The following is a 27,966-nucleotide window of genomic DNA, read 5'->3' as shown; positions in this document are numbered from 1 at the left end:
ATAAATTTCTTTCAAATAATGATTTTGGTTTTTTTCTGTGAGAACCTTTCACACTTGGCTAATCTTCTAGAATGGGGCTGAATATTATCTATTTTTAATATTATTTTTCACTTTAGACAAAGTAAGAAGGTCCGTAAGAAGCAGGAGCAAGGTAATTACAGCATTATTTTTTGCCAAAAAATAACGAATCTGTCCAATATTTTGGTAAAAACTTATTTTTTCGGTCTTCACTCGTTCAGGTTGTTATACAACAGTCGACCCACTGCGAACGAAAAATCTAGTTATTTTGAAAATTTATAATTTATGCGAAAACATTGAAAAAAGGGCCCATTATCTTCTAGAACAAGGATTGTTATCTCGCCATGAAAGATAATAAGGTCAGATAGACATTCACTTTTTCAAGGTAAGAATTTTCGTTTTTTAGGCATAAATATACCTCCGTTTTTCTTTTTCTTTAATTTACACGGTATTTTTCAGTAGCCCGAAGATGGGTTGGACGGCAGAAGAGCTAGAGCTCTATCCTTATCTGAACAATTACACCGTTCCTGAGTACTTTAAACAGTATGGCTTCTCGGATGAAAATCTCATCAAAGTAATTTTGCTAACTAAAAATGGTAAGTTTACTTTTTCAAGTCGAATACGAATTCATTTCAGCGAATTTTTTGATTGTGATTCTCGGTTTTATTCACTACTTCGTCATATGGTGGGTTCGAAGAAATATCTCTGTTTCGAAACTCCTCGGAGAAGAATCGATGACTCGCTTTCAGAAATTTGCTCAGGAAAGGGTTATTCAGGGGACCTTTAATTTTGGGGTAAGCCTCATTCTCCCAGAAGCTTCATTTGCCCAGAGCCTCATTTTCCCTGAAGCTTCATCAGCCCAGCTTGGGAGAATGAAGCTTCAGGGTAGATGAAACTTTGGGCAGATGAAGGGGAAATGAAGCCTCAGAAGGATTTTCATTCCATAATCCAGTTTCATTGTGGAATAACCTGATCTCAGTATTGCAAACTAGGACAAGAACCAGCTATGAATTCGATTTCCTCCACCATGATCACAAACGACCGAGTTTTCATCATCATGCGAATTACTCTTGCCATGTGGTCACTGACGATGATTCTTTTCGGCTGGGAAGGGATTCGCTCGCTCATTTTTGGTGCCTACTTTCCTTTCGGTATATTTTTTTCAGAAAAGATATCTAACGGATTTCTAAAGCTGCTATTTTATCCTTGTACGTCAATTTCCAAAGATCGCGAATCGTCGAGGGTTTCGGCACCTGGACTCAAGCTTTGAACAAAGTTAACTCATTCCTCTTCAATGTTCAGGTACTTTAAACATAATTTAATCATTGAAGTATACTTTGAGGCTCCTCTGCGCCTCATGGTTTCCTTAAGTTGGTGGACACGATGGATCGGATTTCTTCGCTATCGAGATATGTCACGATCTCTTGACATTCATCCCTTCTGGCTTTGGAGCAAAGAATATACGCCAACGCTGTTCCTTCTCGTCGAATTGCTCTGGTTCGACACAAAAGGTAGTCAGAAATTAAGAACCTTATAATTTATGCTGAAATGAAATCAGTCCCCTTTGATGGATGGATTCATGTGACTGTCCTTGGAGCGGTTTCTATTATAGGAATGATTCAAAACGTCAACAAGCCTCCTCCTCAAGGACTCAAGTAAGCCTTGACTTTAGGAATGAAATCTGAACATAACTGTTTCTAGCGCGATGGACAGAGATCCTGCTGCATGCGTCGTTTCCGCCAATATTTTTAGTATTGGCCTTATGGTCATTTCCTTATGTCTGGCAATTTTCTCCTTTGCGAAGGTCTGGATTTTCAAGAAGATGCCTGTTATTGGACAAAGACTTACTAACCGACAGGTATTAATCTTTTTATTATTCGGAGTGTCATTAAACTAATTTTAAAGGCTTGCACCGAGATCTTCCAAAAACGACACGCGCTTAACAAGTTCATGCCCCCTTCGATGCTTCAAAAACGAAAAACTACGATTCGACAATCATACGCTAACTTCGGCAAAGCAGCTGTCGTTCGTGCCTCGATCGCCCGAAAATCTGCTACTGTGAGAATGTCCTGAATACGATAAAACTTAGTCTTTCCTTTTGAATTATATGATATCATTTATATTTTATAAAAATATTTATACCGAAAATTAAATAATTCCAATATCATAGAATAAATTTGATATTGGAAAAGAACTTTGCTTGTTTTTCCTTTCCGCTGACGATATCCTTCGTTGCCATGGAAATATCTTCTCCCTAGTTGTGCGCTGGAAAGGCAGCTTATTAAAAAAGAGAAAAGATGACAGATATTCTCTGCAGCTGGCTAAACGATGAGATCGGTATTTCTGCCGTAGTCCGGAGAGATAATTTCGCATCAACTCTTCAAAATGGCTATCACTTCGCGGAGGTTTTCTACAAATATGGCTTTCAAATTGATCTCGACTTATTTTCCGCGAGAAAACATGACGACGTCCTGGTTCGAAATTATTCCATGCTCAGACCTGCTTTTGGGAAAATCGGCGTTGAAATAACTCCCTGGAAAGTGGCGCAGTACAAGAAACATAATCAGCGGGAAATAAGAAATTTGGCGTATGACTTGTTTGTAGGAATGCGCAGATTTGTCAAGCAGCAAGAAGGGCCTTCGAAATCACAACTTGTTTATACAAGGTAAGATTTCGATCCCGTCTTCTTTCTATAATCTTTGTTCTAGCATCGAAAAGCTGTCAACCCCAGCGGGGCCAAAGATGATGCCCCTCGACTTGTCAGAACTCCCAGGAAGCGCCGACCCAAGCAACCAACCTGGAATAATGACGTCAATCGTTGGAAGTACTCCAAATCTTGCAGCTTATCGAAAGAAAAAGAAGACCTCGAAGTTTTCAATAGCTGAATTCGAACTGGAAAAGAACCAGGCTTTGAAAGATATTGATGACTTTGAAATGGCGAAGAGCGAAGCTGTCAAAGGAAAGAAAGAAATCTTGCCGGCGATTGAATACATGAATCAAATCAAGAAAAAGGCTGAAGATGCGCGAGTCATTGGCAAGCGTCGCGCTGAGAGGCGACGAAGAGTCCTTGTTGATTCGATTCAAAACGTTTTTGATGACAATAGCCGAGCTAGGGACATTCAACTTGTCGAGCGAGTCTCTCGCGTGAGCATTCTAGAGCGACGGCTGACCGCGGATCTGGTCGCGACGAAGGAGAAGGAGAAGCAAATTCTGCGGGATAATCGGATCAGAATGAACAAGGAATTCGAGGAGCAGCGACAGCAGCAGTTTATGACCTTCTTGGACGCGGAAGCCGAACACTTGAGAGTCCAAAAACTCGAAGAGCGGGAACAAGCGAACAAAGAAATTGAAGAGCATAAAAGAAGACTTCAAGAAAAACGCGAAGCAAAACATGCCAAAAATGTCGAGTATGCAAAAACTATCACAAGCGACATTCTTGATATCGCAATGACCATCAGCTTTTACAACGCGGGAACTAACAAGAAGGTTCCAAAGAAAATCATTCGAGAGCTCCGAGAAAAATTCCATGCTCAAGTTCCTATCGAAGAAGATGACGAAGACCTTAACTGTGAGTTCGCGCTAGAAGAATACAACAAGTTTGAAAGCCAAAAAGACCCTTGGAATCTTCAGGAGCCGTTTAAAATGCCAGTTGTTGACAAAATGAAGCTCGATATTTCCGAAATCCTAAAGCCAGAAGAAACCCCTGAGCCAGAACCAGAACCAATCTGGCCCCTAAGAATCGCAGTTCTTGGAAAGCCACTTTCAGAGCACGATTCTTTTGTTGAAAAATTTTCACAAAATCATCCCGTCGTTGTGAGAAAATTTGTCGATATGGTGAAAGATTGCATGGAAGCATATGAAAATGAGGAGACTGTGACTCATCATTTGACTGAAAACGAGGCAAAGGGGACTTTTGAGGTGATTTCTTCGAGCACAACATCCACGAATCCTTCTCGGGCGCAAAGCTCAATGGCTGTGCAACAAAATGAAGAAAAGACTGAAGAGAATGTTGACCAAAAATATGAAACGCCAAGCGACAGAGCTAAACTTGGCAAAAGGATCTCTGAAACACTCGCTGAAGGAGGATCAATTGACGATGAAACTGTAGCTCTCATCGCAGTCGACGAAGCGCGACGAATTCAAAAATCGTCTGGTTTCATTTTTGTCGATTTTCCGAAAAACGCGACCCAACTAGAAATCTTTGAAAAAGAGCTTACCTCACTGCAGTCGATTATCTTGATCGAAAAAGAAGACGAGACGATTATAAAAGAAAACGTCGCAAGCGCTGATGTCGCCGCTGATGTCAGTTTGGATATTTCTGCATTTGAAGAAAAATGGACAGAAATGAAAGAAATGCGTAGAAATTGCAAAAACATTTTGAACAGTGGTGACTTTCAATTGACGTACGATAATTTCGAGCAAGAAATTCTCGAAATAATGAGCTCCGAGAAAGAACCAGAGCCAATCGTCCAACCTGAACCAGTGACTCAGCCAGAACCCGGGCAGAAACCAGAACCAGTTACTCCCGAACCAGTTCCAGAAGAAACCCGCTCTCGACCGACAAGTTCGAAGAAAAACTCACGAAAAGGATCCGCAAAGTCAAAAGATCGAAAAGGCTCTGCACAAAGTAGCCGTCCTAGTTCCAAAGGATCCAAGGGTTCGTCAAAAAAGTCGAAAAAGGGGAAGGAAAAGAAAGAAGAAATTCCCGTCGGTCCGGTTCCGGGAGACGCTGATTATCAATGGCTTTCGATTTTGGATGATAAGAGTGATAAAACAAAAGGATTTTATTACAGGCTTACTCAGTCAGAAAATGATATCGTCAATGCAACGAAAAAACGATTGCTCAAGAGCTTCAAGAACATCGATATGGAAAGACGAGAAATTGTCAGATACCTCGCTGCAATCATTGAAGACTTCCCCAAATTTCTCAATCGACCTGATCCAAAACAAGCGTATATCGAGCAGTTCCAAGCCGATTTCAACAATCAACCTGCGGATTTACGGGATGACAACGAGCTAAAACAAGAGCTTCACGAGCAACTCGAAGAATTGACAGAACAACTGTATCAAGTTGGCGATACAAGGCGAGAAGAAAATGACCAAGAAAGAGTGAAACTCATGACCAGCAATTGGCTCAAAGAACGACTTGCGCTTGTGATAATGCATTTCGCCGCGATGCTCAAAACTCTGGTTCTTCAATGCGCGGTGAATGTGATGATCATGCGGAAGCATTTCGCATTCCAGGCGAATGCTCCGATTGATTCTCCATCGATGATTAAGGAGATCGCACCAACCAAAGCGATCGAGAAATGCGAGTTCGATCTTTCCATCGAAACGGGGGAGCCAATGGAAGGCGAATCTGTTGTCGATAGATCCTCCTTGGCGAGCTCCGTTAAAACGATCATGTCGACAGTTCTCGCGAATCTAGAAGAAATCTTTCAATCCGAAACAAAAGCGATCGACGAGATCTCTCTTGAAAAACCAGAAGCAGAGGCGCCAAAGAAGGACGATAAAAAACGAGGCAAGTCCCCGAAAGGAGGCAAAAAATCTCCAGCTGGAAAAGGTGGAAAGAAAGGTGCAAAAGAGTCTCCTGTTGGAACTTCACCAGAGCCAGATTTGAAGCTTGAACGGCTGTTGAAAGCGAAAAATGAGGCGAAGTGTGGAATTATTGAGCTTGTCGAGTTTGCTAAAGCAAAGCTTCAAGTCATTTCTAGGTAATTTTTTTTAATCAAAAAAATCTTCTTAATTTTTTTCGAAAGAAATCTTGACGAAATGACGGAATCCTCAATTTTGCAGTTTGAAGCTTGCTTTGGAAGAATGGCGGATATGATTTCAATCGCTCAAGCAAACGAGACGAGTGCAGTCGAAGAAGCAAATTCCTTCATTAAAGCTGCGATAGAAAATGCCTCTCCTCTCAGGTAACTTTTGTGAAAATAAAAATTGTTTATTTCTTTTGAGGAATGCTCTGAATTTCGGTCCAAGCTTCGAAATGATCGACGAGGTAGAAATACTCGTTGCAGAATCGACTGCAGAAGAGGAAATGATAACCGTTACTCCAGCGATTGAAATTGTCGTGAAGGAGCTTATCAAGCTCAATTCATACGATCTGAGCGAGGAGCAAATGCATCAAGTCGCCAAAGATCTTAATGTGAAGAAGGAACTCATCGAAGAAGCAGATGGAGACTGGCGAGTTTTGGCTCTCTACGCGGTTGCGTCAGAAGAAGAATCGGGGATCATTTCTAAGGTGAGTTCAATTATATTTGCGACAGACCAAATTAACGATTTTAAGGCCGTTGCTGAGGGTTCAAATTCGATAACTTTAGAAGAATGGACAACTCTTTTATCAGAAACGTAAAAACTAATATGTTGCTCTTTGTTGAGAGAAATTTTAAGCTCCCCTTTATGCAAAATCGGACAACTCCTTGTCGAAGAAGAAGGTTTGATTCCATTGGATGAAATTGAACGAATTCTTCATGTATAATTTTATTTTTTTCACAAATAAAGAAGAATATAATATCATTGATATTCATTCGAACGAACATGCAAAAAGATAATTTGTGCAGACATATTTGTCGAGATTCTCGGGAAAGTTTTCTCTTGGTCAAATCAGGCTGCCCCAGCACATGAGATACCAGAATCCGACTCTGAATCGGCAAGATGTTCCAACGCAGCTTTTGTTACTCTTCGCTTGAGACGGTCCTCAACCTTTGTTGTTGCTCTCGTATAAGGAGTATTTGATGCGATTTCTAGTATTCCCGTCCAAAAATCGATTCTTCTCTCGATCGCGTTTTTCGCAGCAGCTGTAGCTTCTTCCCACTTTGTCTCGTCATCGCCGCAGATTTCACTTGAAAGAATAAGCTTTGAAATCATTTTTGATTTTACCTAAGAGCAGCAAAAGCGAGAGGGCCATGGTCGTCTCCGTCCACATCGATATGTCGTTGGAGGTAGAGTCGGAAGCAGTCGAGCGTTTTATCGTCAGAGAGGATTTTGTTGTCGATGATTGACTGGAACATCTTCGGAATAGGGTCTTCCCGGCCGAAGAGAAAGGCCGCCATCACTTTGTGAGTGCTCCCTTTGTCGGCGGTTCTTAACGTGTCGCGGACAAAATCGTAAATAGCTGCTGGAATCGTCTCGCCAAAAACGCACTCGTGTGACCGCAGAGCATCTTCATAATGCTGCCCTCGCTCAATCATCGAAACAAGCTTGGTGACCTCGATCGGGTCTTTTCGATGTTTTTTGTGACTATTATGTGTTCTCGAGGGCGCAAGTGCTCTCATGTAGGGAAAATAAAGTTTGTGAAAATTGAAAAACCTTTCCTGTTCCAACCTCGACCATTGCTTTCAAGTAAAGCTCGTAGTGGGAAATTGCGTTGGACACTTGAGCAGTGTCGAAGTCGTCGGATTCCTCACCAAGTACAATCTTAAATTTGAGATTTTTTTTCCTAAAGTTATTATTGACTAAGTATACCTGATTGATGATGTAAGCAGCTGGTCGGTTCTTTGGCGGTGTCCACGGTGTTTTCGTACAGGTCAAATCGCGCTGGAGTCGTTTGACAAGGCTCATGAAGTCCCAAACGGAAAAAACATGGAATCGCATGAAATGCTGCACAGCTTGAACGCTATTGATACTTTCGTAAATCGGATGAGACAAGAGCTCATCTTGAAGCGGTTTAATTTCGGCTTCTAATGTCGACCTTGAAGGGAAAAATTATTGAAGGAAAAAAAAAAGATTATTTACTGGTTGGCCATTATATTTCTTTTTGGTGAAGTTATTTTAGGTATTTTTATTTGTGATGGAATGTTCTCAAGATAAGCTTGGTTTTATTCGCCTTCTGAGATGGCGCCAAAGGCTTCGATGTTATGTAAATTGAGCATAAATGCTGCATAATGAAATATAGGGTCAAATAGTTTCAACTTTTTTGTTCATATTTTTAGCCCTGAATCAGATTTGCCGGGTTTGAAATATCAAAAAACCCCCATCGATAAAAATCATTGATGAAATATGTTATACAGTGAAAACCTGAAAATTGGCCGAATTTCAGAAATAATTTGCCGAAAAAAAGCGGCCAGATTTTGGGTTTTTCGCCGGGTAGGCAACTGTCCCCTTCAAAAAGAGGAGTTTCAGGAGTTCAGGTTTTTCAGGAACTTTTCTTTCAAGCTCTTTAAATTGCTGACTGTATCATATTTGAAAATTTAAAGAGTATACCGTATACTGTATACGTGTATAATGATTGAATTTACTGCCTTTCTGATACAAAACGACTTTTGGTAGTTATTTCGTACAACAATTAGAAATTTTAAGGATTTTAAGGGACTAGATTTGTTTGATGATTGCAAATTTCGACGCTCTCGACAACGGCACCAGAATCTTCGATGAGATAAGAAATTGTTGTGAAAATTCATCGTAATCAAGTTAATAAGCTGGTGAGTGATGCTTTGAGAACTTCTTATTTAGAGTCTCACATAAATGCGCGGCCTTCCGTACTATCAATAAAAAATCAAACAAACCGATAAATAAAAGCAATGAAGATGACCTTTCTTAATAGGTTTGGGCTCCACTTTGGCGCTGACCTTGCTTTTAGGTCCGTCAATGAGGAAGTTGATGTTTCTAATAGAGTTTCTAATAAAAATGGAGGCGGTTCACATTCTTTGAAAAAGCGTGAACCCGCTGTCAACGATTGCTGAGTATCACGCGGCTTCATGTAAAATTTGCTCGAATTGTCGATGTTCTGGAAAGAGCAAATAAAGAGTTTGCAGATTCATAAAATTTTAATGATTTTTAAAATCGTCGCTCTCGTTAAATTCTATGCAGGATTCGAGAATATTTTTTTCAAATGATTAATTTGTTTTCAATAATTTTGTCTACGATGCTTTTTGCTCCAAGCAATTGTTTTTCACCAGAGATTTTAAGAAAATCGAAACATTTTCTTTCGAAAGAGTCTTGCATGTAATAAAAGCATATTTTATGACTTGATTCTACAATTATTTAGCGACGAGGATCTATATGAAGTTTGTTCGACACAATGTAGACTCGACTATCTTGACTGCCTTGCATTTTGCGACTCGACTTTTTGCGATGATCAATGTCGGTCTGATTACACAGGTACCCAATTTTTCCATTATTTAAAAATTTAAATAATACAACTTTAAGATTGCGATACTTTTTGTCCCTGTGGGGAGAATTGTCCAAATGGGTGTGTTAGTTGCAGCAATCAATTCTGTCCAAATCAATCGGTTTAAATAAAAGTTCGATTGGTGCATTAAACTATTTTTAGGATTATTTCCTCCTTGTTTTCACCTATAGTATGATGGACAATTATCTTATTTCGCATGATGGTTCCTTCAAGAAAACGCCCTCTATTGATGCTCCTTCTGATGATTACACGAAATACTCGGTTTATGCCATCCTCTTTGATGATCTTCATATATTTGGCGGGGCATCTGATCCGAGAAAGATCGCAAAGCTCAAAGGTTGCGTCTTTTCTGAGCTTTCTGTTCGCACGAGTTTCAATATTTCTTATGGTGGTGCTGCTCTGGCAATGAATGATGAGGGTATTTACCTATTATTTTGACCAAAAAAAGGTTATTTTTAAGTTCTGATTTGCTTCGAAGACGGCAAGCCGTATTCATCGTGTGAACTTTTTGATGGCGAACAAGTTTCAACAACCTTCTCGACCGCTTACACGCATCAGCTAGGAAAACTCGGACTGTACAATGGAAATCCAACTACTGTAGGTAGCAGCGAAAGCGACGGTTTTGGTAAAGTAGAGACACTCTTTTCTGATGGCTGGATACTTCTTGCTGACCACCCAAAGTAGTAAAAAAGCATACGTTGTTTTGAATGATTTTAGAAATCTTTTTGGACATACACTAACTGGACTTCCAACAGGTGAAATGATTCTTGCCGCTGGATATGACAGAGATACGTATGTTTATACCAAAGAGGTCTGGATTCTCAAAGATGATATTTGGTCTTCACTTGGAAGTCTTCAAAAGGTCTTATTTCTCTGCAAATAGTCACTGCTCTAAATTGACCTTTTAGTCGAATTACCGAGGCTCGTCAATTCTCATCGACTCATCTATTTTCATCTTTGCTGGTTATGGACCGTATTGGGATTACTCTATCGAAAGAATAGATCTGAGCGGCTTTGAGATTTCCGAAACTGAAGTAATTGGGAGCCACAAAGATAATTGGGCTGTTCCAGTGCTTTTTCAAGTTTCAGAGAATTACTGTATTTCTGATTGAAACAAATCAGTTTTACTTCATCGTAACATGTTTTATTGATGAATTTATGCAGAAAGAAATAAAGAAATGGGTCGGTATTATTGAACACCTTGAGAAAAAATGGTATCGTCGAGTTTCGTGTCAGTCCGTTGCGAGAGATCCGTTATTTATCTGTTTTGATTATTGATTGCATGGGCGGTTTCCGTTGCAGCAATCAACAGAATGGGCGAAATCACAAAGAAGCTTGTCGGTATCCCAGTAGGTTCCGGGAGGACAAGTGAAATCGACATTGCCGCCGTTTGAGCAGAGAAAATAGTGGTCACACAATTCTGGATTAGGATAGTAGTTGCCGGAAATACAGTCGCCACCGGGAGAGGATGTTGGTTTAGGGGTTGAACCAGTGCCTTGAGTCGTCGATTGGGTAGAGATTGGAGCACCAGTGGTCGTAGTGTATCCATTGTGCCAGTAGTTCTTGGCTGCAGTCATGAGTGGGTAGGGACCTTGGCCGCAGAATTGACCAGTAAAGTCGTCAAGATCGATGGCCCACCACATGATTCCTCCGAGGTGGTAGTGCTCTGCCATCTTTGTCTTGTAGACAATAGATGAGGGGTCGTCGTATCCGACCCAATCGCCTTGGCCAGTGGCATACGGGGCTTCGATTTCGCTATCGTAAGTGACTTGCCATCCGTGATTGCGAATTTTGTCACAGATCTCGTAGTAGGAGAGAAATCCGCCTTCGCCGGTGTATTGTCCGGGAGCGCCTGAGCCAAGGCCTGCGTAGTTCAACTTGACTGGAGCCATGTAACCATTGTTGCTCGGATCTTCAAGTTTGAAGGATCGGCCGTATGCGCCAAGTCCAAGAGCGAGTTTCTGGGGGTCAGCGCCTTGAACGAGCCAGTTTTCGACAATCCATTCGACTGAATCAGTGTAATCAAGTCGTGAGTCGGACATTTTATTGTGAGCTGGAGCATGGTGTCCGGTGAGTTCTTCCCAGTGGCCGTGGATGTCGTATGCCATGAGATTGATCATGTCGAGGTTGTCAGAGAGATTCTTGACGTTGTAGCTTGGGTTTTCTCCCTCGGGGCCGTGGTAGATCTTGTCAACGCCGATTCCGACAGCAGCGGTAAGGAGGAATCCGGGGACCTTGTTGACTTCTTCTCGGACGATTTCGACCATTCGCTGGAATCGCTCGTAGTCTTCCTGGGGACTGGTGTCGACAGTCGTCTTTGCTGGGTACTCCCAATCGAGATCAAGTCCATCGAAGCCAGTGTCGAGGCAGTACTGGATCGAATTCTTAGCCCAGGTTCGAACAGCATCCCATCCTTCGTCCAACATTCGGGTGAAATCGGTCGATCCATGATTCCAGCCGCCAACAGCGAGGAGAGTCTTGAGATGAGGGTACTCTTGTTTCTTGTTGTTGAATCGAGTGTACATGCCGTCGGCCCAGGTCTCGTCTTTGTCGTTCCATTCGTAGGGGCACATGGTCCAGCCGGAGCTTTCCTTGCACATTTTTGAGAAGGAGTAGATCAAATGGGTGCAGAGGGAGCCATCAATGTCTTCTGGGTAGAATTTACCAGGAGAATTTCTAGAAAGGAATGAGCGACAAGGTTTTCTGATGAACTTTACCTGTATTGGGACCAGTTTGTATGGTAGCAGACAATCCATTTCTTGCCAGAGTTGACGACATCATTTGAAGTGATGCGGGCAGCATCGATTGTGCTTGAAGAAGCGAGAAGAGCTGTTGAAAGCTTATCAATGGATTTTCAAAGAGGAACTTAATTCGCTCGAAAATGAGCTCGAAAAGACTGCAAATCTTTTCTATTAAAAGCAGATTTTTACTAGAATCTCTTTGACTTGAAAATCCATTCCTTCATATTTTTGATCTGATTCGAAGCACCCGCAGGCTTTCAATTTATAGATGAAATTATGTTTGAGCATTGAAATTCTCAAGTATCGTCTGACGTTTGCGGACAACGACACCTCGTAAATCTAGTTATCGCTCAAGACGCAATAATTGTGGAAAACGCATTAATCGCCTAGTTGGAATCTCTTCCAAATTGTATGAAAAGGTGTCTTGTGATTGCTTTGCGTAAGAAGTGGAGAACGTGGTCACTTGAAATGGCGAGTGTCGAGGCAAAACGACGCATGGAATTTGAGTTTTATGGCTTTGGTTTATGGAAACTCTCACAATGGCGATCAAAGGTAAATTATCACGAGGTTCGATGAAAGAAATTTTGTGAATCAAAGTTGATTTTCTTTATTTCAATGTTTTTTTCAGAAAAAATTGTCTCACTCATCCTTCTTTTCTTCAATTTCTGACTCTTCTCCTTTACAGACGGGGCAAAGTTGATCGCATTCTGCCCAACATTGATCGCAGTAAAAACACTCGCAGATTGCACAATTCACGAGTTTCCCTCAATAATTTTTATTTTTGCTCAAATTTAGTAAAAATACCTTTTACATGACAAATGAGGCATTTGTATTTTACTCCTGAAAAAGTCCAGAATGCAACTCTCGAGAAAGTAATAAGCTTTTTGTTCGTTTTATACAGCTTTCTTGCCATTTTTCTCATCTTAAATAATTATATGCCATGTTTTTCATGCTTTACGGTACCTGCTTATGATAAGTTTTTCGATTCTGAAAGATGCTCCTGTATAGCCAGATCATTCTTGCATGCGCGATCGACGGGAAGAAATACGAGCAAATCACGTGACGGCATCGAAGAGTTATTGGCGTCGAAATTATCGAGGCAAGTATGAGAATTTGGTAGATTCTTATCGAGTCGAGGAAGTCTGGGTCGAGAATCTTCATTTCTTTCATGCAGATTGTCGTGTTGAAGGTCTGGACGATGTTGATTTCCATCTTGTCAAAAGCCCTAGAATTTCATGAACAAGGATTTCAATAGAGTTTTTTACCTGATCGTATTTCGGATGATTTGCGCTAGAACACCTTCGCCAATGACGGTTATTTCGTGTTTGTGGTGCATTTCTCGAATCTTCTCCTGTGCGAATCCTTTGAAGATTTTATATTTTTAATTTTTAAAGGAAAAATACCTGTTGTCATCCATTTTAAAACGATATACAAGTTGTTTGTCAGCCAAACAGCTCCGTAAACAATCCCCATGTAAATGATAGTTCTGAAAACGGCCTTGATGATCAATTTCTTTTCATCTGTCTCGATTCTTGGGCTGAAGAAAGAAAAATACTTCTTCTTCTCCAGTTTTTTGAGAGGGAAAATGTACGGCTTTCCAAGTTCTTTTCGTCTTCGATCTTTTCTCTTCAGAGGCTTCGTGATGAATTTGTTGTCGAAGGAGAGTTCTTTGAAGTCTTGAACATAGTTGAAAGAGTCGAAGATGGCTGACATTCCATAGACAACTGTAAGAAGCCGAAGAAAGGCGCGGACAACATCGATGAGTTCGACGGCGTTGAGGTTGTACTTCATTACTCGACCGATGAGACGGTTAGGATTGAGCTCGTCAAGTTGCGGGGGAATCACTTTTTATGGGTCGCGACAAACTTTCACTAAAAAATTTTGCTCTTTCAGGCCTATTCCTTCGAAATAAGCAGTTCCCTCGAACTGTCCAAGAATTTCATCTTCTGCAAGGAAAAGTCGGTTTTCAGCTTCCACCAGCGCATCATCACTTAAAAAGATCTCAAATCGAATGCTTTATCAATTTTTTAGCCAGAGAATTTGCATTTTATTTCTAATAAGACCTTATCTTGGAACACCGCCTTCTTCTGGCCTAAGTTCGCATCTTTCAATATTCAAGTTGTTGCAGGAATTCTTGATTCCGGCCGCAATCAACGAGCAAATACCAGAAAAAATAGGATTGATGGACATAATCGTGAAAAACGTCTTCAATCCTCCTTTATGATGCGCGTCCATTTCCTCCATCTTTTTCTTGGCAAAAACAGAAGATGATGCCGCGTTGCAAGTGCCCATCATAACTCTCCAGTACACGAAATCGTGGCATTTCTGATTGGCAGTGACCATCATTTCTTTGCATTTCTGGACAGTTTGCTCTTGAAAATGCACGCATTACCATTTACGCTTGAATAAAAAAGGCAAATCACCTCTAAAGGTCGCTCCCTCGACATTTGACTCAACATCAAGAGCTTGCGCGTCTAGTTGCTCTTCCATCTCTTTTTCTAGTTCTTCGAACTTGATCAAGTCTTCCAGCATCTGGTTCCATCCTTCTCGGATCGGTTTTTTCAAAAGATCGCGAAATTCGGTCTCGTAAGCGTCTTTTTCTTCGAGAATACAAGATGCAGTTTCGAAGGTCTAAAAATATCTCCAAAACTCATTTTTAATTGCGTAACTTACCGACATAATGTTTGTTTGCAAACTGCTAAACGGGCCATTGAGGGTTAACAGGAGAATTTGATTAAAAAGGAGGGATCTTGCAATCTTCGTCCCGTAATTTGGCAGCAAAATATACTGAGCGCACCTGCCCTCGGAAGTCTGAGAGCCGAACAGGAACATCAAGTTGATCATTCCAAAAACGGGCCACATCGCGTTCCTGAGTAGAAACAATAAAATTATATAAAATTGAAATACGCAGGTAAACGAAATGTCCTGATGAAATGACAATTATTTGAAATTGAAATCATTAGTATCCGGTTCGTTGATAACATCGGGTGAACTGTTGCTTACTTTAGTTTGTCACCGCTGAAAAACGGATTTTTCTCCCCCGGAAATCCAAACATCGCAATGAAGACCATTGATCCTGTGAATAAAGCTGCAGCTGCATGAAAAATTGAACTATTCTTCGTCAAAATCGCCGCTGTCAGGACAACACACACAATCATCCAAATCCAGTACAGTCCGTGAAGTCGGTACTCATCGGGTAACTGATAGACTGGCTCCCTTTTTGAACCAGGGTAGCTAAACCAACATCAATTCAAAGGACTACAACTGGGTTCTCTTGCCTGAAAACCGCGACGTAAAAACATGCGCAAATGAAAATGCTGAAGATAAACTTAAAATGCTTCGGAAGTTTTTCTGCCGTAAATTCTCTCATTTTTTCAATTTCCGGCAAAAAATACAAGACAAAGTTAAGAATCAATTTCATCTAGAAATTATTCTTTTCAGATTTTAGTGAATGTGACTTTATTTGTTAAAATACAGTTTTTAAACAGCAGTTGCTCGAGTTTGATCATTCTCAACTTCGATTTCTTTCAATTTGTCTCTAAATCGCGCCGAGCACTCTTTCGAAAGTCGTCTCAAAACGATCTTGTCATCTTCTTCCAATACATTTGTTACTGAAAAGACAGTTATTGATCGATTCCCGTAGACAAAACTTACATTCAGAGAACTGTCTTTGAGTCAAATCAAAATCCCTCCCAGTGAGATTTTTCTCCAACCTAATGAGCTCGAGAAAATCCTTTTCAAAATTCTCGTTACTGTAGAAAACTTCGCCACTTGAACTGTTTTTGAAATCTTGGTAAATTGAGCTTCGCATTGCTTTTTTCCGCGTTCAAAAAAGGTTATCAAATTTAATTCCAGCACATTTGTAAGTTGAAACGCGCTCCTTTAGTAAATCCAGGAGGAAATTCTTCTTTCGTAAATGTTTCTTTGAATAATTTTGGAATAGAAGTTGACCGATTCGTAAGGCTTTTCGTCGCTTGCTCGAGAATATGATCGATTCTACTGTAATTATTGTAGTAATACAGCCATCTAGTATCTCCAATATCTCCACAGGACTCTTTGACGTCTTGCAAAAAGCTGACAAATGAATCGTTCTATATATAATTTTACAAAAATATCAAGAAATGTCATTTTACCTTGATAGATTCGAAGTTGCCTCGTAGGAAGAAGATGTATTTCTCCATGATTGCGTCGACAAAGCTCGACCGAACAAGTTCATTTTCGATTTTTCCTACTCCGCGGATCAGATTTTTGATCAGTGAAATATTTCCGTCGACTGGAATCGCGTTCAGGTCAATTTTCGCACGAGCGGGGTTGAGTGTTGCTCCTAAACGCACGTTTTCCCAGTGATAGGATTTGGCAAGGAAGTCGCTGAATTGGTTGACGTTTTCTTGAGTAAGTCGAGCGCCGAATTGCTCCGCCATGTCCAGTCGGCCGGAGCAGCAGGCGGCGATAAAGAGCTCGGTGTTGGCGTTGAGATTCAGGTTGTTCATCATTTCTGACAGAAGCTTGCCCATGATCTTTTTCGAAAAGAGCCGATCTTGGGAGCTTATCAAGTCGGCCAAGAGCGCTCTTATATTCGAAATATCCAGCGGAAGATCCAGTCCTACTTCTTCCAGTTTTTCCATGATCTCTGGCCCGGTCTCGTAACGATTCAGCAGCGCAATTTTCAACCTTTCTTTGAGCATCGGAATTCTTGAATCAGGAAACTTACTCACTGCAGAAGTCGACAATCCAGGAAATCGAGCAAGAGAGCTGTACAACGCAAGGTCAGGAAGCGATTCTAGATTTCGAATGTGTCTACCGCGGAAGCACCTGGCGCTGGAGACCTTTTCTGTCGAGTTGATTACTTCGATTTGAGAGAGCTTTGGTTGAAAATCGTAGCTGGCATCGGCAACATAATCCTTCACTTTTTCATGGAAGTCGAAAATAACCTCTTCTGACTGACTCGTTTGGAGGATCTTGTCATAAATACCGGGTAGAAGCTCAAAAAGCTTCGTTTGATCGCTGCAGACTTTCAAAATCTCGACATTTTTCCCGAAAAGATCGAGAAGTGGCTCAGCTGTATCTGATTTTGAAAGAACACGGACGAGATCGACGATGAAATCGGAAGGCAAAGCGACCAGGTACTCTGGTTTGCTTATTTTGGCAATGTCTTGGAATCGGATGTGGGGCTGGGTGGCGATGAGAGTGACCATTGAGGCGAGTTCTGAGACTTCCACTTCGTCCGGGTCGTTTTTAATCAGCTACAAAGATCATTATCTGGAATTGAAAGCTGTGACAGGTTTTACCTGAAGACTGTCGTCTAAATATCCAAAAAGCTGTCCTAATGGCTCAAGAATCAGCAATTGCCTCATCTCTGTTGGCAAGTCAACAAATTGGTTCTTCTCCGACTGTGTCGGGAAATCGACGTATTGATGGCTCTCAAGCGAGCCAATCACCTCTTGAAACTTTTTCTGCTTCTGGAGGTAGTTGCTGTAATCCATCGGGTAGTAAACGATATGGTTAAAGATATTGTGGAACTGCTTCCGCTGGAAGGTTTCGGAGTCCATCGAATTCCAAGCGGCGAGAAGAAGGTCTTTGATCAGTCTTATCGCCAAGTCTCGATCGCCGTTGATGTCCATTTTTCGTAGCAATAAATTGAGAGCAGCGAAGCTCGAACTCGTTCCTCGCTGTTTGATTGACCAGTTGACATAAGACTGGGCGATTTCTTGAGAAAACTGGGCCGAAATTGAAGTAGATTCGTTGAGAAGCAAGTCATTGATTGAGATGAACAGCTGATTGGTGCCTTCGTGCTGAGTGGAGGAGGAATTTTTAGCTTGAAGAATGAACTGGATGAACTTTTCGGAAAAGCCAGCGAGGCTCTTCCTGGTTATTTCTTCTGAATGCGGGAATCCAAGCGAGATGTTTTCAGCAAAAACGGCAAGTAGCTCTTCACGATCTTCATCAGAGGACTCGAGGAAGAGCTTCTCGAAGTTGGTCAAGCGATCGGCTTTGAATTTTTCTTCAAATTGGGCGAAAAACACGGACCCGAGGAAAATTGGATCAGCCTCGTTTTTTCGGTAGAGCTTGAGCGAGTAGTCGACGAAGCGCTCTTCAAAAGCTTTAATTCGTTCCCAATGAACTCGTTTGGGATTCTTCGCGTCGGTCTTGATCGCCTGTCGGGTCGCAATGAAAGAGAGAAGCGATGGAAGCTCTTCTGGACTTTGCTCGAGAACGTCTTTGGACAATTTCAAGAGCATCGGGCTTGATTCTTCGAACTTATTCACCTTTGAAAGCGCATCGTGATTTGTCACTAGCTGGAAGGGGGTTGAGTGCCGCATGAAATTCTCAAGAATTCGAAGATGTTGAGCTACGTCGAATTTACCATCATTATGAAGAGATCGGTAGAGTGTGACGATGTCTCTTGGGCGAAGAGACCACTTTTCGGCTTCAATTTTTCTCAAAATTCTGTTGATTTCGTTTGCGTCAAATCGCTCCACAGCGTTAACTAACAATGATAAGTAGGTATTCTTGCGTTCAGTAGAAACCCGGCCGCCTCGTTCTAGTCCTTTGAGCCTTTCCTCTTGAGCAAATTGCTCTTTTTGATTTCCCACGCGATAGAAGCTCGGGATTAGGAAACGCTCAAAGTTCTTTGGTAGCTTTAAATCGCGCATGATTGCGTGCGAGCCCTGGATATCATCGTATTCTGCCGATTTTTCGATCAGTAGACGGCCAAACATCAGGCGCATTTGGTTCGCTTCTTCAAGGTTGAAATTTAATAATTTTTGCGCAGCCGCGATGGCGAGCTGGTTCGATTCGTGGTACAGCTCCCAGAGCACCATTTCTACTTCGAGAAGGGGCGATGCAACGACTTTGCATTCCCGTAGTAGGGTCATGTACTGTTTTGCATCTTCTGTTAGGCTCGTAGTGCTGCGAGGGTCGTGTATAAGATTCATAAAACTAGCATTGTGAAGGGCGATGCGTCGCTCATGATCGACCGACTCCAAGTCAGACAAAATCGAACTCGTAGGAAGCACCCCATCAAGAAAACTTCGCCGATAAGCATTAAGAAACAACGAGGTGGAATTTTTATCTGGCAGTTCGGCTGAAGGATCGATTATTCCTTCCCATATTTCATCCCGGATTCTTTCATTTATTACGCCATGATTAAACTGGAGCTGGCCGATTTGCTCGAGGGATTTCGAGGAAAGTGAGGAAGAAGCGAGTCGCTGAGAGGCGGAAACGAGCCGATTTCGAAAGCCAGAACTTCTCAACATCCTCTTGAATTGTAAGATTTTGAAAAGTGATTCGAAATTGTGAAAACTTTTATTGATAAAGGCAGTGAGTGAACAAAAACAGTGAACTAAAATTTTTGGGGTGCGCGTCAATAGCTACGGTTTGGGGGGTTTGCGTCAGTAGCTACGGTTGCGTCAATAGCTACGGTGCGTCAATAGCTACGGTTAAAAATGAGTCATAGGGACCATAGAAATTGACACACAGTTTAGAGTGGGCATCAACCTAGGTCGGGTTTGCCGGTTATTGAGATAACCAGAAGAATCTGAAGCTATCTAGGTCGGTCGGAACGAGAGTGTGGTCGCTTTTCGCTTACAAAAAAGTAATAAGTAACATTGTGGACAATGTTTGTTGAATAAAGGCTAAAAATGGTATTTTTTCATATTGGTATCATTTTTGTAAGCGAAAAGCGACAACACTCTCGTTCCGACCGACTTAGATAGCTTCAGATTCTTGTCATTTTCTAAATTACCGGCAACCCGACCTAGGTTGATGCCCACCCTAAACTGTGTGTCAATTTCTATGATCCCTATGACTCATTTTTAACCGTAGCTATTGACGCACCGTAGCTATTGACGCAACCGTAGCTACTGACGCAAACCCCCCAAACCGTAGCTATTGACGCGCACCCAAATTTTTGCCTAACTGTAGGTGAGGAATGTTTTTTCTTGTTTTTTCTAATCCGAGTCAGAGCCAGCTGCGAAATCGTCCATATTTACAGAAGCTGTCACAGCTGATCCACTCGTATTTTTTGAGGCAGAAGGGGTGGAAGAAGAGGTTTTCAGCTTTTTTGTGGCAGGAAGCTCGGCAGGGGTATCCTTTCTCTTGCCGAAATTGATCTTGCCTTGGACCTTGGTTGACTTGGCAGCGGCGTTGGATTTTTTCTGCTTGTTCCTTAAAATAATTGCTTTAGTGAACGAATAACGGATGATAACAAAGTACTAACCTGAAGTTGGCGAACTTCTCCCTCGAGGTCTTTGGTTTGGATCGATGAACCTCCATTTTCGGCAGTTCATCGAGCTTTACTTTCGTTTCGTTTTCTTTGTTTTCCCCGCCAGTTTTTTGGGCAAAAGGATTGTGAGCTTTTCGACGAACAAGCTGCTCCGCAGCCTTTTCTCGCTCTGCCTGACGAGAGGTTGAAGCTGATGGTCGAGAGAAGAGGTTTTCTGATCGACCAGACCCTGATTTTTAAATAAAGCATGTATGGCTAAAACGAATGAGTTACCTGATGAGCGGCTACTTCCGACCGACATGTTACTTCCACTGCGAATTGTTGTCCGATTAGTTCGATTAATAACTTGGTTGATTTCGTCCTCTTCATCAGAAGAATCCAGGCCGGATCGCTCACGAGCAAGCTTATTCAGCTTTTGAGCAAGTTTCACGCGTCCCTAACAAATATAATTAGCCTTTAGGACAGATTGAGGTTTACCTTATTGTTGGCGAGTCGTACCGCCATTTGAATTTGCGCCGGGTTCTCGAGCATTTTGCAAATCTCATAGCCGCGGTCGTCAGCGTCCTGGATGATCGCACCAAGCAAAAGTTTCAAAATGCCCTTAGTGATTTGTTTCTGCACGAGTTCTTCCATCGTTTCGTCCGACTTGTATCCTCGAGATTGGAGAGAGTAAATCGTTCCAGTTACGTTTTCATTCATTATCTTATTGTATTTAAAAAGAGTATTTTCAACGATTTCCTTACCAAATCAGCTTCTTGAACGGCTATATCCGTCTTTGGATTAACAAGCGGCATGTTCATTCTCAGCGTTTGAACTTCAGGTCTTGGATGTGTTTCTGGATAAGTCGAGTTGTGGCAATGAACAGCTGCGATTTCTTTGTTTCCTTCGTTGACCGAAATCACGTACCACCAATCGACCGTCTTGAAATTCTTTTTGATCGTAGTCATGTTCGCCACAGGAATCCATTTATTCGTAATCCACGACACTTGAATCGAATTAAAACTCGTTGGTGTTATTTTGGCTTACCAATTCTGACGACACCTTTTGAATCGTAAATCGCAGGAGTTCCTTCGTCCGTAAAACCGGCCCAAGAAAGTCGAGCGCCCGAAGAGAGGCAGATCTCAGTCGGAACTGGCAGCGGCTGGCGCTTTTTCTTGAAACTCTTTTTGATGGTTATTATTCCACAAGCCATGTATTGCTCTCCTTCGAATCCTTGTCCGCGATGGTAAACATAGAACAGTTGCTCGAGATTTGCTGCGATCGTGACGATCTGACCGGGGATCGAGATCAACCTTAACTGTGCCCCGCCATGCGAAAAGACGCGAAGATATCTACAAAAGACTTGTTTTTCTTAGCAATAATAGAGAGCCCATTACCGTACTGAAGTAGCGACCGCGACAGAATCTTCAGATGTACAAACACACTCTGCAATTTCTTTTCTTGGCAACTCGATTTGCCATTCTCGGTTCTTGTCCCACCAGGATTTGAAATTCATCACTTTGACGACGGACTTTTTCTTCTCGATTCCTTCTGATTCGCCTTTTGAAGCCAGCACAATCGCTAAAATAACCATCAAACACCGATTAATAATCGGCGATTATGAAGTGAAACTCCTACCTCTTTCAGACAAATCACCGAGAACGAACTCATTTTGGTTGGCAATTTGTATCGAATGGTGGAGCGTTGAGTCATGGAAATCGACGATGATCGACGAAATTCCTCTCTGCTCGTCGACGACTCCTTTGATGACCCCTGTCGCGTTCCAGCAAAGATACCTCGTCGCGTTGTAAGTCGGCGTCTCTCCGGGCTGAAAGGCTTTCTGCAGCTTTGACGGCTGTAAACCGTCGTAGAACGGCCCCGCTGGACCGTCAGGATCAGCTTCTGCGTCTGAATCATCTTTTGGCTTTTCCAGTAGGACACTTTCTTTGATCGCGTTGAGGCTGATTGCGTTGTTGGAGTCTTCGTCATAATTCCAATTTGGTGCATCGTCGTTTCCGTCGTCATTTTCTGGCTCCGAGCGAGCATCTTCTTCCCAGAGCGCTTCCAAATCGTCCACATCGTCGTCAGCGTCCTCATCATCCGCTTCATCGTCAACGAACTGGTTCCTCTTTCGATCGTCAGAATCTGATCGATCAGACATGGCGACTGAGCTTTCCGAGGACATTTTCATCGCGGCAGCTGGTGACTTCTTTTTCATTTCTTTAGTGATGAAATCGCTGACATGTACAGCCATCAAGAAACCAGACGTTTCTCCAATGAGGACTTTTTTATCGGTGAAACAGAGGGATGAAATTGACGAGTTATCTTCTATTTCAATTTCGTGAATTTTCGCAAAACTTAAAAAAAAAACGATGAAGGTGCTTTTATCGCTGTTTATCTCACTGAACGAAATCGAAATCTATGCTTACCTGTTTGAGTCGTAGAAAGAAACTGTTGTGATCCAAGCAATTGCTAGAACATGTCCGCATTTTGACCAAGCAAGAGTCTTTGTAGCTTCATTTCCGTCGCTTATCTCATGAAGCAAAGTTCTATCAGAGCGGTTGAAAACCTGCGCTCCATTTTCGACCAAAACTGCGATGAGCTCTCCACTTTCTGGCTGAAATTCCACCGTCGCCGGACATTTGGCATGTTCAATATCGCTGCATCTTATGAACAATTTTTGCTCGAAAATCGACTGCGACGAAGAAAGATCCCAGATTTTGAAGAAGCCGTCGCAGGAGCTCGAAGCAGCGAGTTCCCGGCGGGGATCGAGGGAAACACTGAGGATCGGGGCTTCATGACCTTCTAGGATTGTCTCTTTGTCGGCTTGTGTGTCTTTGTGTTTTATTTTGAAGTCGCCAGCGCCGGCGATTGCTTGACTCTCGAGAGTCGCGATGCAGCCGATGTCGCAGGTGAATCGGAAGAGGGTGTAGTTTTTGTCTTCGAGAAGGGAGGGCCACTCGTAGCTTTCTGTATCGACGTTTTCGGAAGTCACGTGCACTACAAAATGGTAGAAAAGTGGTAAAACATGGAGAATCTACCCATTTCATACAAGTTTTAGGAGTTCCAATTCGTTGAAAAATAATCGAGCTGCTTACCTAGAATTTTATCGCCATGTTTTGCCGATACTGCGCATCTGACATCACCGAAACAGTCTAACTCCTCACATTCTTCTTCCAACCCTTTCGGCCAAGCTTTGACAAGACTCTCTCCCCAGGTCAAGAGCTTTCCATTCGTAAAACTGATCCCAACATTTTCATTATGAATTTTGTAGCGGTTTTCCATCATATTCTCTATTTTTATTACAGTAAAAATGAATGAACGAGCAACATTTCGGAAGAAAGAATTTTTTAGTCTAGAAAATTATTCTTCGCTTTCCGCGATAAAAAATCGAGGATTTAGATGAGCGGAGGACTTTTTCCCACGCTCCGCGGAAGACGCACGTTGATTGAAACTCAGGATAAGACGATTACAGTGTACTGTGAGGTATGATTAATTATACCGAATTTTCCGACGAAAGAAACTCCATAAAAATGGGCGAGGCACCATGCTACGTCTTGAGTTGTATTGAATTTGTTTTATTCATTTCTAAAAGGTTAAATTCGGCAGAGAAATTTTTTATGCCAAGTAATCGATTCCGACCTTCCATTATTTGAGATAATCAAAATGAAAGTAAGTTTTTATAATTCTCCTCAAAAAAGGAAGTAAACATCAGGACCTTAACTATTTTCAGCTCTTCGCGATCGCCACTACCGCTGCACAAGCATGGGAGCAGCCGAAATACTTCGATGCTCTGGCAAAGATGCAGCAACGATCAGGAGGTTGGGGAGCACCAGTCAACAAAATCGCCGCTCTCCACTCCCTTTGCTCACCTTTGACCCCTCCAGCAAACGCCCAGATCGCGTGTGACCAGTCAACCTGTGCGCTTGTTTGCGACCAGGGTTACATCGGAGTCGGCAAGCGACGGACAAAGTGCCGATGGAACACTACGAATCAGTTCTTCTGGAAGAGACAATTGGGAACTTGTGAGACCTGTGCTGATCTCACCGCTCCTTCTCATCTCGTGCAGACCTGTTCTTTCTCCGGCACTGGAAAGAAGAAGTGCAAGTACACTTGTCCAGCTGGAGAGAACATGACCCTCCCTGGCTCACCAATTCAGCCAAAGGTTTTCTTAACCGTCTGTAAGTGTCCTCGAGGAACAAATCCACGAGTTTGCGGCTGGTGGGGACGAAAGTTCTCAACAACCATGGCCGCAACTCAGGCTGATATTGATGCTATCACTTGCATCGAAGGAACCGCTACCACTCCTGCTCCAACAACGACAACCACCGCTGCTGCTGCTTCCACAACTGCTGCTCCGCCAGCGTCCACTACCGCTGCTCCCCCAGCATCGACTACAGCTGCTCCACCAGCATCAACAACGGCTGCTCCGCCAGCAAGTACAACCGCGCCGGCAGCCACTACAACTGGAGCCGGCGGATTTTCAAGAGATGCTTGTATTTCCCAGCTTACAAGTGATGGACATGCTGACCCAGCAGAAGGTAAAAATTCATTCTCTTCTCAAAATAATATTTTGCTAGCTTGTGATGCTATCATCCTCCACAACACCTACCGAGCCAACCACAACGCTGCTCCTTTCGGAATTCCCTCGGCCGCACTTTGCCAAGGAGCTCAGGCTTGGGCCGATAGCGAAGCAGCCGCTAATGCAGGAGGGCATACTGGAATGACGCATTCGGCTATCTCTGACCGACCAGGCGAAGGGGAAAATATGGCCTGGTCGTCTGCCACTTCTGGTTTTACCCTTTCGGCTGCCACTACTCTTTGGCAAGCCGAGGATGCTTACTGGAATTTCGATGATCACCAGGTTTGATCCTCAGCATAAACAATTTAACAAATAAGCAAGGAATGCACCATGAGTCCTCTGTCCTGCCCATCATGTGACTTTGGGCCGAACCCTAACTCATTTGGTGATTGTGGTCACTTCACTCAGAATGTCTGGAAGGTAAGAGACGACTCAAACTTGCTTCTGATAACATAACTATTAGGCGACTACAAGTGTCTGTGTCGCTAAGGCCGTTAATTCTGAAGGTACCTACATCGTTGCCCGATATGAGCCAGGAGGAAACATAATGGGACAATTTGTGGCGCAAGTTGACAGCGCAGGACCACTCGATGGCGTCTATGTAGGAGAACCACATCAGTCTGGAATTGGATTTCCTTAATTTTACCTGTTTTACATAGTCCTTGATTCCCTGTTGTTTAGTATCCTGCTATTGTTTTGAATAATGACTTCTCCTGCAATAAAAAGGTGACCAAGATAAGAAAATCAAGGACGAAAACGATAAATAACTGAAAATTTAATATATTGATAAGCCGAAACAATCGAAACTTGTAAAGCATGCAGTTATTCGTGACCACATCCTGACTCTATAAGGTCTTATTCAGTTGCGATCTGAATCATGCGTTCTATCGGATTTGAATCTGGCATAATAATTATCATTCGAGAGAGTCGCGATGAAAGTAAGATAAGTTATCTTCGATAACAAAATGAGATATTTTCCCTATTGATTTCCATAATAACAAATTTAAGTTATTTGCGTTTGTTACCACTGCTGCTCAAGCATGGGAGCAGCCAAAATACTTCGATGCTTTGGAAAAGATGCAGCAACGATCAGGAGGATGGGGTGCCCCAGTTGGCAGAATCGCCGCTCTCCACTCTCTCTGCTCTCCTTTGACCGCTCCTGCGAACGCCGAGATTGTCTGTGATCAATCTACTTGTGCGCTCGTCTGTGCACAAGGATTCATTGGAGTCGGTAAACGTAGAACAAAATGTAGATGGAACTCGACGAATCAGTTTTTCTGGAAGAGACAATTGGGAACATGCGAGACCTGCGCTGATCTCATTGCACCAGCTCATCTCACACAAGAATGCTCCTTCTCCGTCACTGGCAAAAAGAAGTGCAAGTACACCTGCCCTGCCGGAGAGAATATGAACATCCCGGGCGCATCAGTTCAACCAAAGATCTTTTCGACTGTCTGCAAGTGCCCTCGAGGAACAAATCCACGAGTATGCGGCTGGTGGGGACGAAAGTTTTCTACAGTAATGGCGGCTACTCAGGCTGATATTAATGCAATTACTTGCATTGAAGGAAGTGGCACGACTCAAGCTCCACCAAGCAGCACTGCTGGTCCAACAACACCGACAACGTTGGCTCCAACGGCATCAACCTCGACAAGTTCTTTTGACAGAGCAGAATGTATCTCCATGCTGACAAGTTTTGGACATTCTCTTCCTGAAGAATGTAATAGAAATGTCATTAAAAAGTAATTATGAAATTTCAGCTTGCGATGCAATTATTTTGCACAACACATACAGAGCAAATCACAATGCTCCTTCCTTTACGATCCCATCCGCCACCCTCTGCCAAGGAGCTCAGGATTGGGCTGATGCACAAGCGGACGCAATCACAAATGGACAAGATGGAATGAATCATGCCACAAACCTCCAAAATGTGGGAGAAAACTTGGCTTGGCTTCCAAGTGGTGGCTTTGAATACTCAATGTCTGAAGCGACCGAAAGTTGGCAGAAGGAAGATGTTTTCTGGGACTTCAATAATCACCAGGTTTATCTTGAATAATTTCAATTTTATAAAGCCAATCATAGGAGTGCACTGATAGTCCAACACCCTGTCCATCTTGCAGCGGCGGGGAAAACCCTGGCTCATTTTCCGATTGTGGTCACTTCACGCAAAACATTTGGAAAGTATGGTCACTATTAATTAATCCTCTTTGACCTTTTTCTAAGTCAACAACGACGGTGTGTGTTGCAAAAGCCATCCGACCACATGGAACTTACATCGTTGCTCGCTACGAGCCAGCAGGAAATATGTTTGGTGAATTCTTGGAAAACGTAGAAGGTCCACTCAACGGAAATACCATCGGCGGATCAACCTCGACTGCTGCTCCAACAACAGCGACGACGAATGCCGGAGCTGGTACAACGAACGCTCCGAGTACTTTTACGAGAGCCCAGTGCATTACTCAGCTGACTGCTGATAATCATGCTGTCCCAGAAGAAGGTGAAAACTCGAAATATATTTATGTTGATTTTATATAGCTTGTGATGCTATCATACTCCTCAACTCCTACCGTGCGAATCACAATGCTCCTGCACTGGGAATTCCATCTGCCTCGCTCTGTCAAGGAGCTCAAAATTATGCCGACTCACAGGCTCAAAGTATTTTTAATGCTGCCGGAGATGGAATGGCTCATTCAGCTAATACAGTACGACCGGGTATAGGAGAGAACCTCGCATGGCAGAGTACTTCTGATTATACTCTTTCTGCTGGAACAACCGCTTGGCAATCGGAAGATGCCTATTGGAATTTTGACGACCACGCGGTGAATTTAACTTCACTGAAAGACCTATAACAAAGGCATTATTAAGGACTGTAACGGAGATCCGATTCAATGTCCCGCTTGTGTTTTTGGGAAGAATCCTGGTTCATTCCTTGATTGCGGTCATTTTACTCAAAATGTGTGGAAGGTACGAGAAAAGAGGACTTAACGTTTAATTGAAAATCTTATTTAAGGCCACCACGACTTTTTGTCCTGCAAAAGCTACAAATGCGCACGGAACCGTCATCGTTGGCTGGTATGAACCAACGGGCAATTTTGCGGGAGAATTTATGGAGCAGGTCGATGGTCAAGGCCCACTCAATGGCGTGTTTGTTGGAACCCCGCACAATGCTGGTTTTCCTTGATGATAAAATCGTATTCATCAAGATTAAAAGAAGATGATCTCCTGTAGAACATTGATCTATTTCTTGTACAATAAAAATACTAAAAGAAAATGAATTCAACAAAGTTCA

The 27,966-nt window shown here is 42.6% G+C and overlaps 8 protein-coding genes and 1 pseudogene across 12 annotated transcripts; 4 read left to right on the top strand and 5 right to left on the bottom strand.

The window, feature by feature from the left end:
* The first annotated feature begins 114 nt into the window (after positions 1-114).
* Positions 115-2,160, top strand: LOC145697372 (uncharacterized). 3 transcript variants are annotated; one of them, XM_081774566.1, is made up of 9 exons: positions 115-151; positions 478-614; positions 655-779; positions 998-1,151; positions 1,211-1,320; positions 1,361-1,529; positions 1,577-1,673; positions 1,720-1,876; positions 1,924-2,160. In XM_081774566.1, exons 2-9 carry the CDS (start codon positions 488-490, stop codon positions 2,089-2,091), a joined length of 1,107 nt encoding a protein of 368 aa, XP_081630692.1. In that variant the 5' UTR covers positions 115-151; positions 478-487; the 3' UTR covers positions 2,092-2,160. The 3 variants fall into 3 exon arrangements, with proteins under 3 accessions (XP_081630692.1, XP_081630690.1, XP_081630691.1); XM_081774564.1 differs by having other exon boundaries at positions 998-1,169; XM_081774565.1 differs by lacking the exon at positions 115-151 and adding an exon at positions 366-403 and having other exon boundaries at positions 998-1,169.
* A 155-nt stretch (positions 2,161-2,315) lies between these two features.
* LOC145697666 (sperm flagellar protein 2-like) lies at positions 2,316-6,517 on the top strand. The gene is made up of 6 exons (XM_081774882.1): positions 2,316-2,683; positions 2,727-5,732; positions 5,778-5,936; positions 5,977-6,262; positions 6,308-6,369; positions 6,412-6,517. Exons 1-6 carry the CDS (start codon positions 2,316-2,318, stop codon positions 6,497-6,499), a joined length of 3,969 nt encoding a protein of 1,322 aa, XP_081631008.1. The 3' UTR covers positions 6,500-6,517.
* A 2,330-nt stretch (positions 6,518-8,847) lies between these two features.
* On the top strand, positions 8,848-10,357 carry LOC145696470 (uncharacterized). Its single transcript, XM_081773514.1, has 7 exons — positions 8,848-8,964; positions 9,008-9,120; positions 9,169-9,251; positions 9,293-9,569; positions 9,612-9,831; positions 9,869-10,013; positions 10,060-10,357. The coding sequence occupies exons 1-7, from the start codon at positions 8,852-8,854 to the stop codon at positions 10,261-10,263; spliced, it is 1,155 nt and encodes a 384-aa protein (XP_081629640.1). The 5' UTR covers positions 8,848-8,851; the 3' UTR covers positions 10,264-10,357.
* On the bottom strand, positions 10,277-12,108 carry LOC145697665 (chitinase-3-like protein 1 pseudogene; annotated as a pseudogene). Its single transcript, XR_014133891.1, has 3 exons — positions 12,082-12,108; positions 11,869-11,990; positions 10,277-11,827 (listed from the first exon to the last, which is right to left on the bottom strand). The product of XR_014133891.1 is annotated as a chitinase-3-like protein 1 pseudogene (transcript).
* A 423-nt stretch (positions 12,109-12,531) lies between these two features.
* On the bottom strand, positions 12,532-13,862 carry LOC145699329 (E3 ubiquitin-protein ligase DCST1-like). Its single transcript, XM_081776595.1, has 5 exons — positions 13,296-13,862; positions 13,158-13,254; positions 12,856-13,117; positions 12,697-12,814; positions 12,532-12,656 (listed from the first exon to the last, which is right to left on the bottom strand). The coding sequence occupies exons 1-5, from the start codon at positions 13,681-13,683 to the stop codon at positions 12,532-12,534; spliced, it is 990 nt and encodes a 329-aa protein (XP_081632721.1). The 5' UTR covers positions 13,684-13,862.
* Positions 13,863-13,956: 94 nt separating this feature from the next.
* LOC145697664 (uncharacterized) lies at positions 13,957-15,262 on the bottom strand. The gene is made up of 5 exons (XM_081774881.1): positions 15,171-15,262; positions 14,896-15,126; positions 14,566-14,761; positions 14,316-14,523; positions 13,957-14,264 (listed from the first exon to the last, which is right to left on the bottom strand). Exons 1-5 carry the CDS (start codon positions 15,260-15,262, stop codon positions 13,957-13,959), a joined length of 1,035 nt encoding a protein of 344 aa, XP_081631007.1.
* An 83-nt stretch (positions 15,263-15,345) lies between these two features.
* Positions 15,346-19,172, bottom strand: LOC145700796 (uncharacterized). The gene is made up of 5 exons (XM_081778119.1): positions 17,181-19,172; positions 16,026-17,135; positions 15,777-15,983; positions 15,547-15,709; positions 15,346-15,503 (listed from the first exon to the last, which is right to left on the bottom strand). The coding sequence occupies exons 1-5, from the start codon at positions 19,146-19,148 to the stop codon at positions 15,373-15,375; spliced, it is 3,579 nt and encodes a 1,192-aa protein (XP_081634245.1). The 5' UTR covers positions 19,149-19,172; the 3' UTR covers positions 15,346-15,372.
* A 6-nt stretch (positions 19,173-19,178) lies between these two features.
* Positions 19,179-23,508, bottom strand: LOC145700797 (WD repeat and HMG-box DNA-binding protein 1-like). 2 transcript variants are annotated; one of them, XM_081778121.1, is made up of 11 exons: positions 23,194-23,508; positions 22,525-23,095; positions 21,734-22,452; positions 21,493-21,676; positions 21,143-21,447; positions 20,860-21,101; positions 20,594-20,818; positions 20,390-20,552; positions 20,111-20,345; positions 19,794-20,058; positions 19,179-19,234 (listed from the first exon to the last, which is right to left on the bottom strand). In XM_081778121.1, the coding sequence occupies exons 1-10, from the start codon at positions 23,381-23,383 to the stop codon at positions 19,842-19,844; spliced, it is 3,051 nt and encodes a 1,016-aa protein (XP_081634247.1). In that variant the 5' UTR covers positions 23,384-23,508; the 3' UTR covers positions 19,179-19,234; positions 19,794-19,841. The 2 variants fall into 2 exon arrangements, with proteins under 2 accessions (XP_081634247.1, XP_081634246.1); XM_081778120.1 differs by lacking the exon at positions 19,179-19,234 and having other exon boundaries at positions 19,292-20,058.
* A 2,043-nt stretch (positions 23,509-25,551) lies between these two features.
* On the top strand, positions 25,552-27,929 carry LOC145696613 (uncharacterized). Its single transcript, XM_081773682.1, has 8 exons — positions 25,552-25,615; positions 25,686-26,397; positions 26,438-26,718; positions 26,760-26,858; positions 26,901-27,174; positions 27,213-27,496; positions 27,543-27,641; positions 27,688-27,929. Exons 1-8 carry the CDS (start codon positions 25,610-25,612, stop codon positions 27,856-27,858), a joined length of 1,926 nt encoding a protein of 641 aa, XP_081629808.1. The 5' UTR covers positions 25,552-25,609; the 3' UTR covers positions 27,859-27,929.
* The last annotated feature ends 37 nt before the right edge of the window (positions 27,930-27,966 follow it).

The sequence above is a fragment of the Oikopleura dioica genome, chromosome 2 (assembly GCF_907165135.1).
Source record: "Oikopleura dioica chromosome 2, OKI2018_I68_1.0, whole genome shotgun sequence".
Taxonomy (NCBI): Eukaryota; Metazoa; Chordata; class Appendicularia; order Copelata; family Oikopleuridae; genus Oikopleura; species Oikopleura dioica.
The sequence above is the reverse complement of the archived record's forward strand: the minus strand, read 5'-3'. Positions and strand labels throughout refer to the sequence as shown.

Excerpts from the sequence above, each read along its gene's own strand:
- LOC145697372 (XM_081774564.1), top strand. The coding sequence starts at position 488 with ATGGGTTGGACGGCAGAAGAGCTAGAGCTCTATCCTTATCTGAACAAT. Across the intron at positions 615-654 it reads AATTTTGCTAACTAAAAATG|CGAATTTTTTGATTGTGATT; the intron begins GTAAGTTTACTT and ends AATTCATTTCAG. Across the intron at positions 1,530-1,576 it reads GCTCTGGTTCGACACAAAAG|TCCCCTTTGATGGATGGATT; the intron begins GTAGTCAGAAAT and ends AAATGAAATCAG.
- LOC145697666 (XM_081774882.1), top strand. The coding sequence starts at position 2,316 with ATGACAGATATTCTCTGCAGCTGGCTAAACGATGAGATCGGTATTTCT. Across the intron at positions 2,684-2,726 it reads TCACAACTTGTTTATACAAG|CATCGAAAAGCTGTCAACCC; the intron begins GTAAGATTTCGA and ends TCTTTGTTCTAG. Across the intron at positions 5,733-5,777 it reads AAGCTTCAAGTCATTTCTAG|AAATCTTGACGAAATGACGG; the intron begins GTAATTTTTTTT and ends TTTTTTCGAAAG.
- LOC145696470 (XM_081773514.1), top strand. The coding sequence starts at position 8,852 with ATGATTAATTTGTTTTCAATAATTTTGTCTACGATGCTTTTTGCTCCA. Across the intron at positions 8,965-9,007 it reads CTTTCGAAAGAGTCTTGCAT|CGACGAGGATCTATATGAAG; the intron begins GTAATAAAAGCA and ends ACAATTATTTAG. Across the intron at positions 9,121-9,168 it reads ATGTCGGTCTGATTACACAG|ATTGCGATACTTTTTGTCCC; the intron begins GTACCCAATTTT and ends TACAACTTTAAG.
- LOC145699329 (XM_081776595.1), bottom strand. The coding sequence starts at position 13,683 with ATGAAGTACAACCTCAACGCCGTCGAACTCATCGATGTTGTCCGCGCC. Across the intron at positions 13,255-13,295 it reads TTTAAAATGGATGACAACAG|GATTCGCACAGGAGAAGATT; the intron begins GTATTTTTCCTT and ends AAATCTTCAAAG. Across the intron at positions 13,118-13,157 it reads ATCATCCGAAATACGATCAG|GGCTTTTGACAAGATGGAAA; the intron begins GTAAAAAACTCT and ends ATGAAATTCTAG.
- LOC145697664 (XM_081774881.1), bottom strand. The coding sequence starts at position 15,262 with ATGAGAGAATTTACGGCAGAAAAACTTCCGAAGCATTTTAAGTTTATC. Across the intron at positions 14,762-14,895 it reads TTCAGCGGTGACAAACTAAA|GAACGCGATGTGGCCCGTTT; the intron begins GTAAGCAACAGT and ends GTTTCTACTCAG. Across the intron at positions 14,524-14,565 it reads TGCAAACAAACATTATGTCG|ACCTTCGAAACTGCATCTTG; the intron begins GTAAGTTACGCA and ends AGATATTTTTAG.
- LOC145700796 (XM_081778119.1), bottom strand. The coding sequence starts at position 19,148 with ATGTTGAGAAGTTCTGGCTTTCGAAATCGGCTCGTTTCCGCCTCTCAG. Across the intron at positions 17,136-17,180 it reads ATTTAGACGACAGTCTTCAG|CTGATTAAAAACGACCCGGA; the intron begins GTAAAACCTGTC and ends TGATCTTTGTAG. Across the intron at positions 15,984-16,025 it reads GCAACTTCGAATCTATCAAG|AACGATTCATTTGTCAGCTT; the intron begins GTAAAATGACAT and ends AATTATATATAG.
- LOC145700797 (XM_081778121.1), bottom strand. The coding sequence starts at position 23,383 with ATGATGGAAAACCGCTACAAAATTCATAATGAAAATGTTGGGATCAGT. Across the intron at positions 20,819-20,859 it reads CCGTTCAAGAAGCTGATTTG|ATAATGAATGAAAACGTAAC; the intron begins GTAAGGAAATCG and ends AAATACAATAAG. Across the intron at positions 20,553-20,593 it reads TACGACTCGCCAACAATAAG|GGACGCGTGAAACTTGCTCA; the intron begins GTAAACCTCAAT and ends TATATTTGTTAG.
- LOC145696613 (XM_081773682.1), top strand. Across the intron at positions 26,859-26,900 it reads TCACGCAAAACATTTGGAAA|TCAACAACGACGGTGTGTGT; the intron begins GTATGGTCACTA and ends CCTTTTTCTAAG. Across the intron at positions 27,642-27,687 it reads TTACTCAAAATGTGTGGAAG|GCCACCACGACTTTTTGTCC; the intron begins GTACGAGAAAAG and ends ATCTTATTTAAG.